Source organism: Vidua macroura, chromosome 31 (genome assembly GCF_024509145.1).
Source record: "Vidua macroura isolate BioBank_ID:100142 chromosome 31, ASM2450914v1, whole genome shotgun sequence".
Classification (NCBI taxonomy): domain Eukaryota; kingdom Metazoa; phylum Chordata; class Aves; order Passeriformes; family Viduidae; genus Vidua; species Vidua macroura.
In genome coordinates, this window is record NC_071601.1 from 446,152 (window position 1) to 465,167 (window position 19,016).

A 19,016-nucleotide genomic window follows, 5' to 3' on the forward strand; every position below is an offset into this window, starting at 1 on the left:
CCCATAGATTTAACATCAAAAGGGCTCATTTCGTCATCCTTCAGCACAACAGAAATGTGACTACAGTCCTCTGCCTGTTTCCAGGCTGCAGGAGGTCAATCACTGAGGGCCAGAAAGTGGCCAGAGCTTTTTCCTTGGATAAGGAAGCACATTCCTCTCCCAGCTGAAGCAGCATCTTTCCAGCATGGAGCAGGCACCAGAGGTGAGGGAGAAGAGGCTGCCTAAGGAAGGGAGGCAAAACCTTCAGGGTTTTGCTCAGCTCTGAGCTGGAAAGACGCCTCAAACAAGGAAGACAAGAAACAACTGGAGCTTCTATTTCAAACCATCCTAATGGAAAAAACAAAACAAACAAACAACAACAAAAGAAAAACCACCAAAAATATTCAGGTAAACAGGAAAGAAGGGGGAAAAAAAATACTCAACCCCAAACACTAAGACTCCAGTCAGCATTTGCAGCCATCCAAGCACACAGCAAGGGCAGTGAGGATGGAGTCCAGCAGTGCCACACTGTCACCCCGGGGGCTGCAGCTCCCCAGTGTCCCATCCTTGTCACCGTCCCAGCGCTGGGCCACCCCCACAGCAGGGGACGAGGAGCCTCCTGCCCCCGCTGCCCATCTGCCACCACTTGTCCCCCCACCCGGCCACTGCCCTTCAGTTGTCTCCTGCCTGCACGTACTCCTCGGTGGCCTTGGAGAGGGTGCTGAGGTACTGCCAGCTCAGGGCTGCCAGCAGCATGGCACAGGACAGGTAGATGGGGGAGTAGTGGTGGCGGGAGGCCATGGGGCTGCCGGGCAGGCTCATGGCGCGGATGGAGGCGATGACCTGCTGCGTCTTGTTGGACGAGGGGTCCGTGCTCGGGATCTTCTGGTAGATCTGAAGGAGGAGGGAGGAGGAGTTACGGCTCCCACAGGAAGTTTAGGAGGAAAGTGAAGTTTTAAGGGCCAAGAGTGACCTCGGTGGTGGAGTGCCACGAAGCAAGGGATGAGTGGATGGGTCCGGGGCCATCTCCCTTGGGAAATGCACTAAGCCAAGCTGCCTCCTGAGGGCACCCCATGATGGGACATGGACCACATGGCCTTGGACACGATCCCTCAAGCCCCAGTGGTGTGACTGGGACCAGTGGCGTTACTGGGATCAGGGGTTCTCACCCTGCAATCCTCACTCGCTGTATAGTGGCAACATTCCTGCCTGTGAACAGACACCTCATCACCTGATTCTGTGGGGTGTTTGAGGTTTTCTTCTCATGGCCTCAGAGATACTCCTCTGCAGGAGTCTGAGCAAGGTGGGCACAAGCAGAGACCCTCTCCTGGCTTGAAGCCCTGCAGTGTCACTGTCCCTTGCCATGGGATCGGCCAGTTCACAAGAGCAGCTCTAATAACCCATGGTTTGGGGTCTCCCTGCTGCAGAAATGAAGCCTTTTTATTTAACAGCCCTCACTGGAATTGGGTTTTGGGGAGGGGGGTGTTTTTTTCCCATGAAACCACCCACCAGCTGACTCTCCATGTGAACTTCTAATCTCCACAGGACCCTAAAGGAGGAAGTTATAAGGTGCCCCCTGAAGTTATAAGGTCCCCCCGAGACACCTTTTCTCCAGACTGAGCCCCTCCCCAGCTCCCTCAGCCACTCCTGGTGCTCCAGACCATTCCCCAGCTCCATTTCCTTCTCTGGACATGCTCCAGCCTTTCAATGTCCTCCATGTTGTGCGTGGCCCAGAACTGGGTCAAGGGGATGATCCTGCTGGTCCAGGCCAGGATGCCACTGGCCTCAGCCCCTACTTCTCAACACAGACCCAGACCCAGGATCATTCAAGGGAACACATCAAGCACAGTTTGGTCCAGGCCAAAACCACATCAGGGCCACCACTCCCCACCACCACTGAGCCAAGGACAGAATGAACAGATCCCCAAGAACGGGGACAGGAACAGCCAGAAATGACTCAAAGCAAACTGCTGAGCCTACCTCTTCCACATACTGGTACATGATGGCTTTGACAGCTTGGATGTTGGTGGCATCCATCATGAGGGTGACGGCCTGGCCCTTGCGGATCTTCACCACCCCCCTGAACACCTGCTGGTTGTTGTAGCAGGCAGCCAGCGTGGCAATGGCCATCACCTGAGGAGAGACAGGAACTTGCAACTCCAAGGAACTTGCCAAAGGATCACCCTGTCCACAGTGGCATCCATGGAGTGGAGGCACAATCTCAACAACAGCAGAAATGGCAGGAGCCAAGAAATAAGCAAAAAACCAACGACACAGAACCTCCTCCAGCTCCTCACCAGCTGGGCTGCAGAGGATGAGGAACCACTTGGAAGCTCAACTCACCTGGGGGATAGCGCAGAAGTTGAAGACACTTTGGTTTTTGAGGCGGGACAGGTAGGTGAGGACGTCGGGGACGTGGTGGAGGGCGTTGGTGATGAGCTCATTGAGGCACTGCACGGCCATGTCGATGTTCTCTGGCTTGGCAAAGTCCGAGAGCTTCTTGGCATATCTGCTCCAAACCTAAACACCAAGGTAAGTGTTTGTGAGTTGGAGGGTGCATTGATGTCATCAGAGAGACACCAGGTCTGGGAGAGCAACAAGAACCACCAAAAACCCCCACACAACAGCCTTGGAGCATTGCTGGGGTAAAGAAAAGCAGGCAGGGCAGGCTGTGGAGACGTGACAGCGGCCTTGGTGTACACAAAGAGATGGTAAAGGAGGAGGGTGCAACTCATCTCCACATCTTTCCTAGGGAGGGCAAGGAAAAGGTGAATCACACATCAAGAAATGCCCTGTGAGACAGCTGAGCCACATGGAAAAGGGGGAGAAAAAATTTTGGACATCATGTCAGGCACAGGCAGAGCTGATCCTGCTTTTGGGAGCAGACCAGGTACCCTCCTGGGATCTCAGCCAGTCTTATCCTCCCTCACTCCTAGAGAAAACCTAACAGAGAGGGGAAAGAGCTGCCTAAGTAGCTCTTGGCAGTGTGTGGTGACATCACCTTGTCCCCACATCTGCACCCAGAGAGCTGCAGACAGATGTCAGCCAGCTGCCATCAGAACTGTCATTACCAAGAAGATGTACAGCCAACAGTAGCAATTTTATGAGGTTTTCCCTCACCTCTCTGGGCCAGAACTCCCTTCCCTCCAGCTGGTCCTCCAGATAGTCACGGATGATGTTGGTTTTCTGTAGGAAGAGGCCCATGGAGTTTGCCAGATCTGTGTCCTGCCCCACGATGGAATCTTCCAGCTCTGATGCAGAGAAGAGACGGGAAAGGCCAATCCCCACCAGCCCAGCAACGTAGTGACAATACTGCCAAGGAGGTGCCAAGTTGGGAAAGAAAACAAGATAAAAGGAGCAGTTACAACGAGCTGCCTGTTTGCCACAGCGAGTTTTACAAAAAGCAATTGACTGATCATTTGATGCAAGTTCTCCCTGGGATGTCTCCACTTTCCCATGAAAACAAATACTTTTTCCCAACAAGGATGCTCTCTCCTCCTTCCATAGAGACAAGGTGGGCCCTACCTGGAAGTGTTAAAAAAAAACTGTGGATGTGGCACTTGGGGACATGGTTCTGTGGTGGCCTTGGCAGTGCTGGTGGAATGGTTGGGCTTGATGATCTCAGAGGGCTTTTCCAACCTAAACTCCATGACCCTACTCATGCTCAGTCCATTCCTCTGTCTGGGCTGACTCACCTCATCCCACTCACACTGAGAATCCACCTTTTTCTCCAAGAACTCTGCCATCCCAACGCCCATCTTGTGACAAATATCCGAAATCACATCCTGGTAGACCTTGGACAGGTTTCTGAACTCCATGGATATCTGCAGAGTGGTAAAATCAGAAACAGAGTGCTCAGGAAGAAAAAAAAAAAGCAGTACAGCTCAACATTTATTAACAAATCAGAAAAATACTGTTTACCAGGCTGTAATCCTGCCCTGGCTGGAGATCTGGGACAACTCCCTCAACCTGAGCTGTTTCAAGGTCCTTGGAGCTCAGGCTTAGCCTGTTCCCAGTCTAAACAGGATGGTCTCTGGCAGGAGATCAGACACAGCAAAATCTTTGGGAAGGCTCTGTGGCCTTGGACTGGTATCATCTGGGAGCTGCAGGACAAAACTGACTGCACTTGGTACACAGAGCTGTTTTCCTCTGTAATTTGAGAGCATTCCATCACACCAGCCATGGGAAAAGACCCATGGGAGGTTTCTGGAGCTCTGCTCTCCCCAGCCCTCTCCAGCTCTAGCTTCACAGGGCTCATTTGGCACCACTGGAAAGGCATCAAGCACTGAGGGAAGTGTGAAATCCTGCTACTGCATGTCCAGTGATTATAGAATCACAGAATGGGCTGGGTTGGAAATGACCTTGAAGATCTTCTCGTTCCAAACCCCCTGCTATGGGCAGGGCCACCTTCAGTGTCTCCATCAGTCTCACACTGAAAAAAAAAAATTTAAAATTGCATCCTCCTTTTCCCCAAACTGTGGAGCATCACGTTTTACTGTGCTAAGCTTTATTCTCCATCAGTGGGTGACAGCAGCCAGCCCAGGGCTGGTGTGCAATAAGGGTTTGTTTGTAAATTAAATGTATCCACTCTTCCTCTGTCTCTGTGGCTTCAGTCCCCTACAAAGATGAGCACAGCCTGCAAATGCACCTCTAGGAAATATTATTAGAAGTTTTTTTTTCTTACTATAAGGGTGGTGAGGCACCGGCAGAGGATGCCCAGAGAAGCTGTGAATGTCACCCAAAAAATTCAGAGTCAGGCTAGGGCTTGGAGCAACCGGGTCTAGTGGAAGGTGTCCCTGCCATGGCAGGGGATGGAATGGGATGAGCTTTTATGGTCCCACCCAACGCAACCATTCCATGGTTCTACAATTTTATGATTATTAAAATCATACCTGAGCACAGATTGCCTCAAATAAATAACATATGCACCAAGAGAGAACAGCAAAGTTGTCACAAACACCTTCGCAAGAGCTCCTCTAAAGCCAAGCCACTGGCACATCTACTGCATCCCTACACACCCAGAATCCCAACACAGACATCCCCTATAGCACTCCACCCTCTGACAGGCCACAGCCATGGTCACCCCAAACCTGAGCATCAAAACTCACAACACACCTCAGTTCTCCAAACACCTACCTCATTCCCACTGCTAGGGAAAGCCTGAAAAGGGCAGTATAAATTAAAAATGGTAAAAACTTGAACAAAACAGAACATCCTCTGAAAATGAGATGCTCCTCACCAGAACTATTACATTTTTTCTTAGACAGAGCAAAGAAAAAAGCCCTGAAAAATCAACTCGATAATAAAAAAATCAACACAATATGATTACTAATAACAGTGAGGGTGCTTTTTGTCTTTTATCATGGAATTATGGAATGGTTTGGGTGAAAAGGGACCTTAAAGCTCATTTCATTCTACCCTCTGCCCTACCTGAGGGCAGGGACACCTCCCACTGTGCACACAGGCAATTCCCCGTGTTGGGTAACAGCCCCAAATCTCTCCCCACAAGTCAATGGTCATCTGCTCTTCCAGCAGAGGAGGCAAAAAGCCACTTTCCAGGGCTGGCACTTTCCCACAGCCAGATCCCCTCTGCCTCACAGCATTGCACAATGCTTGAATTTCTCACCCCAGCTTGGCACCCAGCTCCACAGGCAGGTGACGGAGCCCTTGGGAAGATCTGTGGCACTGAACAAGCTCCGCAGGCACCACGTGGAGACAACCAGGCACCCAGAGGTGCCACAAGGAGCAAGGAGGAGGCTGCCTTACCGTTGGGAAGTCTTCCAGCACCTGCCGGTCCTTCTCCTTGCTCTCTGTGTACTTCCAGTCTGGCTGGTAGAGATGGGAGTGGAACTCGTGCAGCATCGGGACCTTGACATCCAAGGGGATGCTCATGTCATCCTCTACAGTGTCCAGGGCACGGAGAACTAGGTAGAATATACAGACTGCATGTCTGGGAGGGGAGAAAAAACAGTATTCCCTTACTTGAGAGTGCCTAGGAGGCAGGACAAGCAGCTGGCATTAACCACAGAGCCTTCAGCAGAGGCACTTTGAGCTCAGCATGTCACACACTGGCACTGCCAGGTGCCTTTGGAAGATACCAGCCAGGTTAGGAAATCCAGGATTTTCCCTCATGAGAAGAACTGCAGCATGATTTTGGGGTTTCTAAGATGTGTATCAGGGAAGGGTCAGGCCTGTGAGCTCCCTGAGCAGGGAAGATCATCCAACCCTGCAAGCAAGGCCAGCACTCACCTGTACCCAGAGGGCAGAGCCCGAGGTGAACTTATTGGGAAAAGCAAATGTCAAACAGGGAAGGGTGGATAAACCAGGTGTGTTTTCCCCATCACTCCCCCTTCTCTGCACCTTTTACCCTGTTGGGGAGGAATAAAGGGGTCACACTGTGCAACAGGAACATTAAGACTGGCAGAAAGAGCCAAAATCACCCTGTATTTTATATCTCCAAGACACTGGAGGCAGCCCATGTGTCCCAGCATCCCAGCAGGAAGCTGGGGGAGAGCCACCTCCCCTCCTGCTCCCACCACCCCTGCCTTCCCTATCCCTGCTTCCTTCCCCATCCCTGCCTCCACATTTCTGCAGCTGAAGAGAAAAAAAAAAAAAAAAAAAAAACAAACCAAAAAAAACAAGTCCTGATGATAAGAAATGCTGTTTGTAACTCCAGGATTTATATTAAAATAATCCCCAGGTCTCCATGAGCACAGGGATATATGCCAAGGAAATGAGGCATTTATCAATTGTTTAACAAATGGAAAGTAGCTTAAATGCTAATTACCAGGTGACAGTGCCATACTCCTGGAATGACAATGTGTAAGCAGTGATTAAGCATCCAGGGAAAACTGACTTGCTCTTAGAGCCAATACTGTTAAATTTGGATTTTTTAACTCGATTAGAAGGGTATTTAACACTTCTGTCAAACCACATGAGCAGCTCTCTCGTGCTCTTGTTCCCCTGCACATGACTGAGTTTTTCCATTCCAGCCAGGCTGCAAATGTTCATCCAACAGGATCCAAGTGCCCAAGGCTCCAACCCGCTTCCAGGAGCTACCAAGAAAGGCAGAGCAGAACCTGGAAATGCCATCCCAGAGGCACCTCTCACATGGGCATCATGCCCAGGGAAGAAGCAGCAGTAATTCCAGAACCCAGCAGAGTTAAAACACTTATTTAACCCCAATTCTGCATCCAGACCTTACCTGCCTCCCTAACTTCCATCACATACTGAATTTAGACCCATGGCACAAATGGAAGCAGACATTTGCAAATAATAAGTCTGGATCTTACAGAGCTCATGCTCCAGCCCTGTCCTGGGTGCAGCTCCCTCCTGTCCAGGTGAGGAGGTCTCCTTTCTCCTTGCCAGGACATACAGCCTGTGCTGAACCCTCAGGAACAGATCCTCAAGATCCTCAAGAACCCTCAGGAACAGATCCTCCAAAATCCTCAAGATCCTCAAGAGTTCCAGAGACCATGGAACTGGCAGCAGAGAGGCAGGAGCATCCCTCTTCTCCTCTCCATCACCAGGAGAGGAGCGATGAGCTTGGATCATTTTCCACCACCAGCAGTTAAGATGCTGTTGGCTCAGCCATGGATGAAACTGCAGTTTTGAGCCTCCCACCTTCCCATAAAATGCCCTAACCATGGAGCAACAAGCTGAACAGGGCTCTGGCCAGCAAAACAGGTGGTTTATGGGGCCAAAAAAAAAAAAAAAAAAAAACAAAAAAAACCAGAAAGGAGGAACCAGACATTTCAGCTCAACTATCAATACCCTGTCTAGCCAGGGAAGCAGTGCTCCAAGCACTCCTCCAGAAGTTCCCCATTTTCCAGCAGCCCTTCTGGGATGCCTGTCTGTAACCATTGGGGCTCAGCTGAACTCCCTGATGGGGTCAACGTCAATGCAAGCACTTTTTTTGATCCAGCAAAATTAATTCCTTCTGTAAGGCTGTGGGTCTACCTACTTCTCTATCCTCCCTATTTTGTATTTCCCTTGTTTGTCCCTGAATTCCCCAGTGGAACTCCTGGGCTTTGAAAATGAGTCTCTCCTGATCCACTACTGACACAGCTGTAATCCAACCACCATCCCCAACCGTGGGTTGCAGAGATCAGGCAAGAGCATTTTTAGGATGCCAGGCAGAAGTTTCTGTGCCCTGAAGGGTGATCCTGATCCCAGCAGGCTGCAGGGCAAGGATTAAAGGACAAAAAAGACAGACAAAGAAAACTGCAGGAGGTTTGAGCCAAGCGCAGGGCACACACATTGCTAACAGGTTTCATAGTGTTTTCTTAATTTTTTTTTCTTAATTCCTGCACAGAAAAAGCATGGAAAATAAAAAGCTTAATTCTTGGCCCTACTTGTACTTTTCCATGCAATTCCAGCCAAACCACTAAACTTCTCTGCCTTTCCTGTCAACCAGGCTGCAAACACCATTTCATAAACACTGGACACAGCTATGGGGCACCATCCAAAATGCCAGACCAGGGCTCAGAAACCCCACAGACCAGCCAGTGTTCAGGTGGTGCCTGCAACTGCTCAGATCAGAGCCATTAGATGTGTCTGGAACAACTTCCAGAACCCCTAAATTTGATCATCAACCCATCTTGGGATTAACTGGGGATTTAAAAACTGCAATCAGTAATTGTCAAATGAATATAAGGAATTATATGGAGAATAATTACATGGTACGAGGCCTCCTGGCCAGCTGAGCTTTACATCCTCTGTTACTATTTCCATCTGAAGCTTTTCTGCACAGGGCAGCAAAATCTGCACAGCAAAAAATGAGTGTGCAACAAACCCTCTGTGACAACTGCACAGGTTTTGAGGCAGCTGCTTCCAAAAGCACCTCCCAGGCAAGGCCCAGACCCTTGGTCAGTCCCAGGTTTTTCCTCACTTCATCCCTCCAGCCTTTGTCCAGCGCCAGCCTTGGCACTGCCAGGACACATTCCCAGGGTGTCACACACGGCACACTGCCAGCCCCTGTGTTTAACAGTCTGCTGGCCAGGAGGCTCAGCCCAGAGACCCAGTTTAGGGGGGGATGTGGTGCGGAGGGGGGATGTGGTACAGCCAGCTGGGACGTGAAAAGTCCCACGTCCTGCTGCACGGGGTGGGGCTGAGCTGAGCGAGTCCAGTCAGCTCCTGATGGGAGAGGGAGCGTGTCCCAGCAGCTCCACTAGAGAAAAATGGAGTTTGGGGGTACTGCATGGGCCCAGCTCTGGTATGGGGGCATCACACCCACCAACTCCTGGGGAGACCTCAAACTGGGGGGCCACTGCACCCACTAAGCTCCCAGGGATCCCCAGCGTCGGCGTGGCATGGTACCCACCAGCTGCCAGGGAGGAGAATCACCCCCACCATCTCCAGGGGATTCTCGGTGTCGGGGGGAAAGCCGCACCCACCTCCTCCCGAGGATCCCCAGTGTTGGGGTGCCACTCCACCTACCACCCCCCAAAGATCCCCAGTGCCGGGGGCCACCGCACCACCCCCTCCCCGGCCCCCCGGTGTCCCCCCGCTCACCGCAGCTCTCCATCCAGAGCCTGGATGACGGCGGCGAAGCTGCGGCTGGTCTGGTTGAGGTACCGGTAGCAGGTGCGGAGGCCACATCCCAGCGAGTCCTGCGGGCAGAGCGGGGCGGGGGCCGCGGGTTGGAGGCGGGGGGCGGCGGGCGGCGGGGCCGGGGGCGCCGCGGGGGCTCCGCAGCGCTGCTGCTGCTGCTGTCCCCGCCGCCGGCCCGCTGCCCGCGGGGGCTTCCGCGGCGGGGACAGGGTCAGTGTCCGCCGCAGCACGGACACGGCCCGGGAGCCGGCCGCCATGGGGGCGCGGCGGCGGCGGGGGGCTGCGGCCGCTCCGCCCCCGGCCCGAAACCCGCCCCTTAACCCGCCCCGTCCCGGCTCCGCGGCCGCGCCGTGGCCGGAGACGCTGCCATGTACGGACAGCGCCGGGGCCGTGCGATGTCCGGAGCCCCGGGGATGCGCGCAGGGTACCGGCACCGAGCAATGCAAGGGATGCTCGGAACTGGTGGGATGCATGCGGGTACGGACACCGAGCAATGCACGGGAAGCCTGAGATGCTCGGAGTCAGTGGGATGCTGGCAGGACACCGGCACCGAGCAATGCAAGGGATGCCCGGAGCCCCGGGATGCTCGGGTAGCACCGGGGCTCTGCGATGTCCGGCACTGGTACCGGCACGGGGCAATGCAAGGGATGCCCGGAGCCAGTGGGAAGCTCGCAGGGTACCGGCACCGAGCAATGCAGGGATGCTTGGAGCCGGTGGGATGCACCAATCTACAGGATGCCCGGAACCGGTGGGATGCACACACGGTACGAGCAATGCAATAGGATGCCCGGAGCCGGTGCAACCGGGAAGCACCGAGGCGCACACAAGGCGCACAAAGCCGGACAGGTCCTATACGCGCTGGATATAGGATGGTCACCCATGGCAACACCGTGTCCGCTCCCGGATATGACAGTGCCCCCCACCTCCTCCTCTTCCCCCCGTGCCCCGCTCCCCACCGGGAGCACCGCGCACCGGCGACAGCGAAGCGCATCCCGCCGCCCGCGCATCCCTCGCCGCTCACCGTGTCCATCCGCGGCATGACGGCGCGGTAGCCGCCCATCTTGAAGCGCAGCAGGTTGTAGATGTCCTCGGGGTGGCCCAGCCATTTCCGCAGCAGCTCCATGGGGGCCGCGCTCAGACCCCAGCGCCGCCGCCGCGCGCTCCCGCCGCCACCCCCCCACCCGCCGCTTAACCGGGCACGGGCGGGGCCGCTCCAGCCCCGCCCCGCAGCCAATCACAGCGCTCCGCACATCGCTCGGTGGGGCGGGCGCGGCGCCGATTGGCGAAAGCGCGCTCGCACCAGGGCAGCGCCAGCCAATAGGAAGGCGGCGCGGCTGGTGTGACAGCCGGCGGCGGGCGCTGATTGGCGGAGGTGTGTGTCGGCACAGGCGGAGCGGGAAGGAGTCGGCGGCCCCGAACTCCTTCGCGTGAGCGTGAGGGGAGCGGAGCCGCCATGGAGGCACGGGAGGGTTGGCGTGGGAAGGGAGCTTGAAGACGTTCCAGTTCCAACCCCCTGCCATGGCAGGGACACCTCCCACTATCGGAGGTTGCTCCAAGCCCCGTCCAACCTGGCCTTGGACACTTCCTGGGATGGAGAAGCCACAGCTTCTCTGGGATTTCCATCCCAGCTCCCACCTCCTCCTCACAGGGAAGAATTCCTTCCCAGTATCCCATCTAGCCCCCGTGCTCTGGCAGTAGGAAGCCGTTCTTCCTTGTCCAAAGTCCCTCTCCATCCCTCTTGAGCCTCTTTAGGCACTGAAAGGGGCTCTGAGGACCCCCTGGAGCCTTCTCCAAGCTGGGCACCCCCAGCTCTGAGCCTGTCTCCATAGCAGAGGGGCTCCAGCCCTCAGAGCACCTCCATGGCCTCCTCTGGACTTTGCTTCAACAGTCCACATCCTTCCTGTGCTGACAACCCAACACATACCCAGCTCCATCCTCATCCTTCCAAGTGCAAGATTCAGCTTTTGGCATTCTTTTTTTGTGAGTGGTTTTCTTCTAGAGGTTGGGCTTTGATCATAATTGTGGGTCCCTTCCAGCTCAGGATATTCTGTGATTCTTTGTTTTGGACGGGCACTTGGCCAACACCCTGCAGAAGGGACATTAACCCCCTTCTTTGGCCCCATAACCCCATTAATTGGTTTAATCAGCAATTCCATAACGTGCAACCACTCAAAGGCGTTGCAGTTCACAGGGGAGAGGCTGTGCAAGTCCTACCTAGGAAGCAGCTGCCTACAAGAGAGGTGTTTATCTCCAGCATTCCCAGCTGATTTGCAATCCATCTTTAAATCCAGTTCCCATTAATAAGACCACTTACACAGCTAAGGAAAGTCACTGGTACCACCCTCAACAGGCAGCACCAAAGAGGTAGCTGTTAACCAATTCCAGGCAGCTGGAATTTCCACGTACAGCCCAGTTTTTAACAAGAAACTACCAGAAAGGACACACTTGAGATGAACATCACTGATTCTAATTCCAGTTTTTTTTGGTTTTTTTTTTTTTTTTTTTTTTTGCTCAAGTCAACAACTTATTATTAAAATAAACTCAAATCCAGGGAGAGAGGACAGCAGCAGTTCCCACCTAGTGTATAGAGACACAGGTCTATTTCCAAACCTTTCTGCTTTCAGGTTTCCTTGGAGATCCTGAGTTTTATGCACCCTGTCACACACTGTATTTTTGTTTAATTTTACAGCAAGATCTGGAATTGGCAGTTTGCCACAAAGCTGAAACCTGTGGGCGCAGAGATGAGCTCCACCAAGCACTGCTGATGTATATTTTGTACATGTTCACATGGAAGGAAGGAGCTGTTCCTGTCAGATCTGACACAGGGAACAGCCCCTCACGTTTAACCACACCCAATCACAGCCCAGCACACAGGTATTCAGCTCCAGAGAGAGGCGGGATTATTTAATGCCTAATTAATCAAGCTGTTTAAGCAGAGGGATAGCCTCTGTTTTGCTGGCTCCTGCAGGGTCAAGGGACAGGGTCACTTCAGACCACAGCAATCCCCTGCTCAACCCTTTACACTTCCCATCCACTGCCACCTGAACAGGGTGACCAATGCACATCAAACCTGGTCAAACTCTACACTGTTGTGCCATTGTGACAAAAAAAACCCCATGGACAGACTTTTCCTTTCTGCAGCCACTCAGGGGACCTGGGACTTCCACTGAGCGCTTAACTCTGCCAGCTCCCTAAGGACCAAACTCAACAGCCTGAAAGAAACCACAGAGACCTTCTAGGACAACGAAGAGCATGGATCAGAGACCACCCAGCACCCTGCAGGACAGATCACTCAGTGACTGGGGAAGGGTCTCCATCCCCTGGCAGCACCGCAGGCTGGCACTGAGGGCACCACCACGTAAGTCTCTTGAAGCCACCCGAGGGTCCAAAAGTGCCCTTCATGAGGGCATGCCCCAGGGGACACTGCTCCTTCTGGTACACCTGGGGGTGCAGCCCTTGGCCACGCAGTTTGTTGTGCACCCACTCAGAGCTGAACTGAACGGCGCAGTCCAGCAGACGCTCCAGATCTGAGAGAGCCAAGAGGGAGCCTGGTGTTAACGGGTGGATCCTGGCCAGGTACAAGATCTCATTCTTAATGATGTTCCCTGAAAGGAAACAAGAAGACAGCAAGGATATTTCTAATCAAGGTAATGCAGGCGGCTTGCTCTATCCTGTGATTTCTGTCTCAAGGACCACAGCCAGCAACACCATTCCCTGTGGTGGCATCCAAAGAGTGGACTTAGAGCTGAGATTGGACTGGAAAAGGTTCTCTTCCCTCTACCGTTGTTACACACCTTGAAGATGACCACATGCCCTCAGCTGGATCAACCAGAAGCTCTTAAAATAAAGAGCGAGCTGCCCAGACATGCACTTCCGCATCCGTAGACATCCCACCCACCTTCCTCCATTTCTCCTTCTGCCCCTATTCCCTGGAACTCACCCAGCCCTGAAAAATATCTTTGGTCTAGGAGGGTGTAGCAGATGGGATCGGGTGCACAGAGGGCACGCAGCGCCCGGCCACGGTGGAATTCCACAGACAGGATGTCAGAAGCAGGATCAGCCCTCGGAGAGGAACACCAGAACATCCAGCAGTTGTAGAAAACCAGGAAGCCTCCACTCTCAAAGTGCAGAACCAGCCTGGGAGAAGTTGGAGTCTCTCATCAGAAACATCTCTGAACTACTTGTTATACTCTGCAGCTGGCCACTGTCTCAAGGCAAGGTGGCATCTTTAACAACTGCAGCCATGAAGCTTGGTGGTGAACCCACACAGCTGGTGGAAAGTTTTTCCTTCTGCTGCCCTGTGACTCTGGTTGACAAAGCCTTCAGCAGGACAGTCCACAAATCAAAGAAATGGATGTTAAAAGTGGCACAAAAACTGTCTAAAAATACTTTTATAGAAATAAATTCATCCTTCAAAAAAACCATAGAATGGTTTGAGTTGGAAGAGAACCCAAAGATCATCTTGGGCCACCCTCTGCCATGGGCAGGGACACTTTCCCCCACCTCAGGTTGCTCCAAGCCAGGTCCAGCCTGGCCTTGGACACTTCCAGGGATGAGGCGGCCACAGCTTCTCTGGGAAGCTGTTTCCCCCTTGCTCTGTACAATCCCAGTGGGATATAGGACGCAAACCATAGCCGTGTTTTCAATTCACTGCTGCCTTCAACAGCATCACTCCAGCCTGTGATTCCAGGTGTATGAGGCATTTGCTATTTATCCAAGTCTTGTTAAAAAAACACATAATTGGGAGAAACTGGCATTTTTAGGGCATGATTCAGCCTAGCATCCTAAAACTTTTCTCTTCAAGACAAAAATCTTAGCAGAGCTGGTACTATAATCCCCAGACAACTGCATCTTACAATTCCACTGTGGATTCTCTGGTTGAACTCTACATTCACTCATGCCTTAAAAATTACCAGAGAAAAGCAAGGCTAAGAGCATTCCCACACAGATTTGGTTTGAGAGAAAAGAGAAGAGGAAATACCTGGGCACAGGATCCTTCCAGTCCCCCCTTTTATTGGCTCTGCTTGCCCTCGAGAACTCATTTGCCCGGACACTGCCGAACATGCCAAAGTGGATGCGCAGCCAATTGCCCCGACCCTCTGCTGCCTCTGGGGCTTCAGATCTTGACTGCTGGGCTTCCTGTAGCTCCTCATCCTGGGAATGGGGATGTGGAGCACCATCCTGTCCTTGCTGTCCCTGGGCAGGACAGTGTGCCCCACAAGCAGCCTCTCTTTGCAGCACTGTCTCTTCTCCAGTTGGTCCAACGGGTCCTTCAGCTGCCACAAATGCCAGGTACAAGTTCTTCCCATGAACCTGAAAAAAGAGGTGGGATGTGCTGATGATCCATAAAGGATCATAACATTCTAGAAAGACCTGGGTTCAAATGGACCTTAAAGCTCATCTCATTCCAAGCCCCCAGACACAGGCAGGGACAACCTCCACTAGACCAAGTTGCTCAGCCCTCATCCAACCTGATTTTGAACATTTCCAGGGATAAAATCTCTGCCTGTTTCCATACGAGTGACTTATTTTCTACAACCTTTATTAGAGGGCACATCAGCCCACCCTGAACATGGGATTCATCAGCATCCAAGCCATTCCCATCAGAGCTGGGGTCATCCTCGCAGATTCCTTTCTTTGCCTGCCTGAAGCACAAGGTGTTCAGATGCCACTCAATTCTGAACCCCTCCTAGAGGCTCCCATTAGGCCCACCAGGACACACACTCAGGGGTTTGAAATTTGTCATCATTGCTTCTGATTCATCTTCCCACTTTGTGCTTTTAATTTTGCTCCCCACCTTTAATCAGAGGTGAGGCTGCACCAGAGTTTGGCCAGTCAAGTCCAAATCATCATCTGAGGGTGTCAGGCCAGTGAAGCCCCAGCAGGACCGACCCAGTGTGACTTCTGACAAGTACCCACAGCACAGACATCTCAACTTAGCCAGGTGAAACCCTCAGGGAAACATTCACAGGTTCTGCACCTTCTGTCACCCAGGTGTGGGACAACGGCAATTTCTGCCCTCAGACTTGTCATGGATCTGTAAATTCAACTCACCTGGGAGTCCTGGAGCCTCAGGGCATTCAGGTCATTCACACTGAGCTTCCGGCTGCTTCCCCCCACCTTGGCCACCACTTGACCCACAAAAGGGGAGGTCAGCAGCTGGAACTTCCTCACTGATGGGCCCTCTGGCATCTCCAGCAGCTGCAGAGGAATTAGCAGGTCCTTGTCACACTCTGCCCTAGACTTGAAGGGAAGCTGCAACTCAGAAATACACAAAACATTCTCCTAATTTTCCTCCTTAACTTCCTGTGACAAAGTCTATGAAGATAAATAGGACCAGGACAGTGGAGGAGTTTCCATCCTAGCAGATATGTATAATTTAATCCAACACAGCCCTGAACAACATACTCCAATGCAGTTTTCATGCTACAAGTGGGAATTTGGCCTGGGGAATCTCCCCAAATCCTTTTTTCCTGGGGCAGTGGGAGGTTTCCCTGCCAACATCATGGGGGCTGGAAGTAGATGATCTTTAAGGTCCCTTCAACCCATTCCATTCTGTAATTTTATGATTAGTGACCCAGAACCAGCACAGGCCAGTGACCCATCTTTTTCCCAATACACCATGGGAAGTGCTTCTCCCATGGAAAGATCAGCCCTGGAATTAAAACATCCCCACCCCTTGCTTTACCCATTGCTTGCCCCACTGACTGCAATGGCATGGAACCAGCTGGGGAGTATTCCTACACTCTGCTAACAGCATCTGGGAGCAGAAGGCTCTGGGTGAGGGGGAGATGAAGCAGCACCATCCTGTAGCTCCTTCCAGGAAGTCACACCAATACATAAGGAGTTATTTCTGGCATGAAGCCCCTGTCATTTGCATTTCTTCTGAGGACTTCTGCTGGCTGTGGGTGTACAAGGAAAGCTCAGCTTGGCTTTCATCCCACAGCACCAGTTCTCCCTGCAGACTAATCCCAGAGACCAGCATTGATCAGAGGCTCAGCTTCAAGCTCCACAGCACTCAGTATAGGGCTCTGAGGCACCTGGCACAGCTCTGAGACAGTTTGATGAGAAAATCAACAGCAATCCTAGGGTTCCCCACCAGAAGAGCCATTCCCACCTCATGCCAGCCATTCCTGTGCTGCAGCACAAACCAAATCCCTTTTGGAAGGGCTCAAGAGGACAACATGTTAGGGAACATTAATATAATGTCTTAGATCCATGTACAGATATTAAGTGGTCATTGAAACTAGATTTATCACAGGTAAAAGACTGAGCTTTAGTCCTCTGCCTTCAAGGGCATATGATGATTATTCACAGGCCTCCTCCAGTTTAATCCAAAAAATCTGCATATTATGTTGATCAAGAGACAGCTAAAGAGATGCTTCCACTGCCAAAGGCACCAGCGGCAGTTTGGATCCCTGGAAACAGCTGGACACAGGTCAGCCAAGGAGTCTGCCCTGACTATCCAGGCACTGGCTTCACATCAGGCAGCACGGACTGAGCACCAGGACAGCCCTGTGAGCCCAGAGCTCACATCCCAGGGAAGTTCATCACCTGCAGAACTCTGACTGCTGCTAGGTCAGTTCTCCACAGCTCCTTGTGAGAGACTGGAAGAGGTGGGAGCTCTGTAAGGTATTAATGCTCACACTGCCCCAGCTGTAGCCTGTCTGAGAGCAAAGGAACACTCTTCAAAAGGGAAGACTGCTCTGCTCCCCAGCACATCAGCACCACCAGCATCTGCCATCTGTATCCCATGTACCACCTTATTTCACATTTTTACTCTAGACCCACTTCAGTCTCATCCACAGCACTCCCCCATCCAAGGAGAAAGAGGAGGAAAACCATCCCCCGCCCTCTGCAGGGCATGACACCCCATCTCATCATGAGCATGACCACCTGAGCTGGTACCTCTGCAGGTCTGGAGCAGGGAGCCAGGCCTCCAGGACAAATTCTTCCTCTGTATGGGCTCATTCCCAGTCCTTGTGCCCAGACAAAAGCCCAGCACCCACAGCAGAACAGAGCAAGGCCAAGGCTCATGCAGCTCACCCCAGCTCTGCCTGCACCCAGGTGCAGGCACCATCCTGCACCCAGGGATTACAGGAAGGCTCCCTGTGACCTTACACCCCTGGGCAAGGCTCCCGCAGGGACTTCAAGGCACAGCTCTGACCCTCCACATGCAGTCAGGGGCGTGCAGAGCTCTCCATCTTCTCACATTCAGCCAAGCATCAATTTGCAGCCATACCCAGAGAACAGGCACTGAGTTCCCACCCACATCGCCCCAGGGCAGTGAAGGCACCCACTGCTTTTCCCCCAAGCCCCACATTCCTGCATCCAGCTGTCATCCACTGCTCTCCCCAGGCCCACCCTGTGCATCCATTTGGGGAGCAGGCTGGGCAGCCTTCCCGCCCTACTTCATTACCTCCCCTCTAGTCCTCACAGCCCTTTCTCTGCCCCCAGCCACGTCCCACAGCACCTCCACTTCAACAAGACCTCGCACAGCCAAACCCCTTTCACCCACTTCTTTTTATAAGGGAGGAAGATCCTCCCTCCCCTCAATCCCCCCCCCCAAAAAAAAGCAGGAGAGCTCCCCAATTGGCTGCTGGGGAAGGGATGCGTGAGTTCCAGGTGCTGGCTTCACTCACCCCAGCAGCTGAACCGGTCTGTAAACCGGTTGGACTGGAAAGGAAGCTGGGCAGTACCCGGCAGGGTGATTGCGTGCCCAGAGGAGGGCTGTGCCCCGACAGAGTGGGAGGTGGCTGAGCGCAGCCCTTGCTGACAGCCTCCGTTCCGCTCGGGCCTGTTGTCTCTGAGTTCAGCTGGAAGCGTTCAGGCTGAACAAGACCTACCGAGTAAAACTCAGTGAGAAGATCAAAAAGCTAAGTCATGATGGTTTTTAAGTGCCCTCAAGGGTTTTCTCCCACTCTGCTGTGTTCGGGGTGTTACCAGTACTGGGGCTTTTCCTCATTTATATTAAAATTGTAGTCACAGACTGGTTTGGGTTGGAAGGGACCTTAGAGATCATCCAATTCTGTGTCTCTGCCATGGGCAGGGACACCTTTTACTAGACCAAGTGCCCTGTGTCACTGCTGAGTTTTTCATGCTGTGTTGGCAATCCCAAATCCTATGTATGGGAGGGGGCTTGGGGACAACATTAATTTTCCTGCAATGACTCATTGCTTGGGAATTCCCAGGTCTATGCAATTAATTTACCAAAGATTTTGGTTCTATTTAATAATCTAATATTTATTAAATAGGACTTTTATATAGGACAAGGAGTAATGGGTGCAAGTTGAAGGAGGGGAAATTTAGATTAGATATTAGGAAGAAATTATTAACTTTGAGGGTGGTGAGACACTGGAACAGGTTACTGAAGGTGGTTGTGGCTGCCCCATCCCTGGAAGTGTCAATGGCCCGGTTCAGTGAGGCCTTGAACAGCCTGGTCTAGTGGAAGGTGTCCCTGCCCATGGCAGGAGGTGGGACTAGAT

At 52.6% G+C, this 19,016-nt stretch overlaps 2 protein-coding genes across 2 annotated transcripts; both read right to left on the minus strand.

Annotated features, from left to right (window-relative positions):
- Positions 1-294: 294 nt before the first annotated feature.
- Positions 295-10,693, minus strand: FDFT1 (farnesyl-diphosphate farnesyltransferase 1). Its single transcript, XM_054001675.1, has 8 exons — positions 10,553-10,693; positions 9,493-9,590; positions 5,746-5,929; positions 3,675-3,803; positions 3,100-3,291; positions 2,323-2,499; positions 1,960-2,112; positions 295-873 (listed from the first exon to the last, which is right to left on the minus strand). Exons 1-8 carry the CDS (start codon positions 10,652-10,654, stop codon positions 652-654), a joined length of 1,257 nt encoding a protein of 418 aa, XP_053857650.1. The 5' UTR covers positions 10,655-10,693; the 3' UTR covers positions 295-651.
- Positions 10,694-12,047: 1,354 nt separating this feature from the next.
- Positions 12,048-18,277, minus strand: NEIL2 (nei like DNA glycosylase 2). The gene is made up of 5 exons (XM_054001654.1): positions 18,174-18,277; positions 15,586-15,732; positions 14,513-14,844; positions 13,472-13,668; positions 12,048-13,136 (listed from the first exon to the last, which is right to left on the minus strand). The coding sequence occupies exons 2-5, from the start codon at positions 15,721-15,723 to the stop codon at positions 12,820-12,822; spliced, it is 984 nt and encodes a 327-aa protein (XP_053857629.1). The 5' UTR covers positions 15,724-15,732; positions 18,174-18,277; the 3' UTR covers positions 12,048-12,819.
- Between the last annotated feature and the right edge of the window lie 739 nt (positions 18,278-19,016).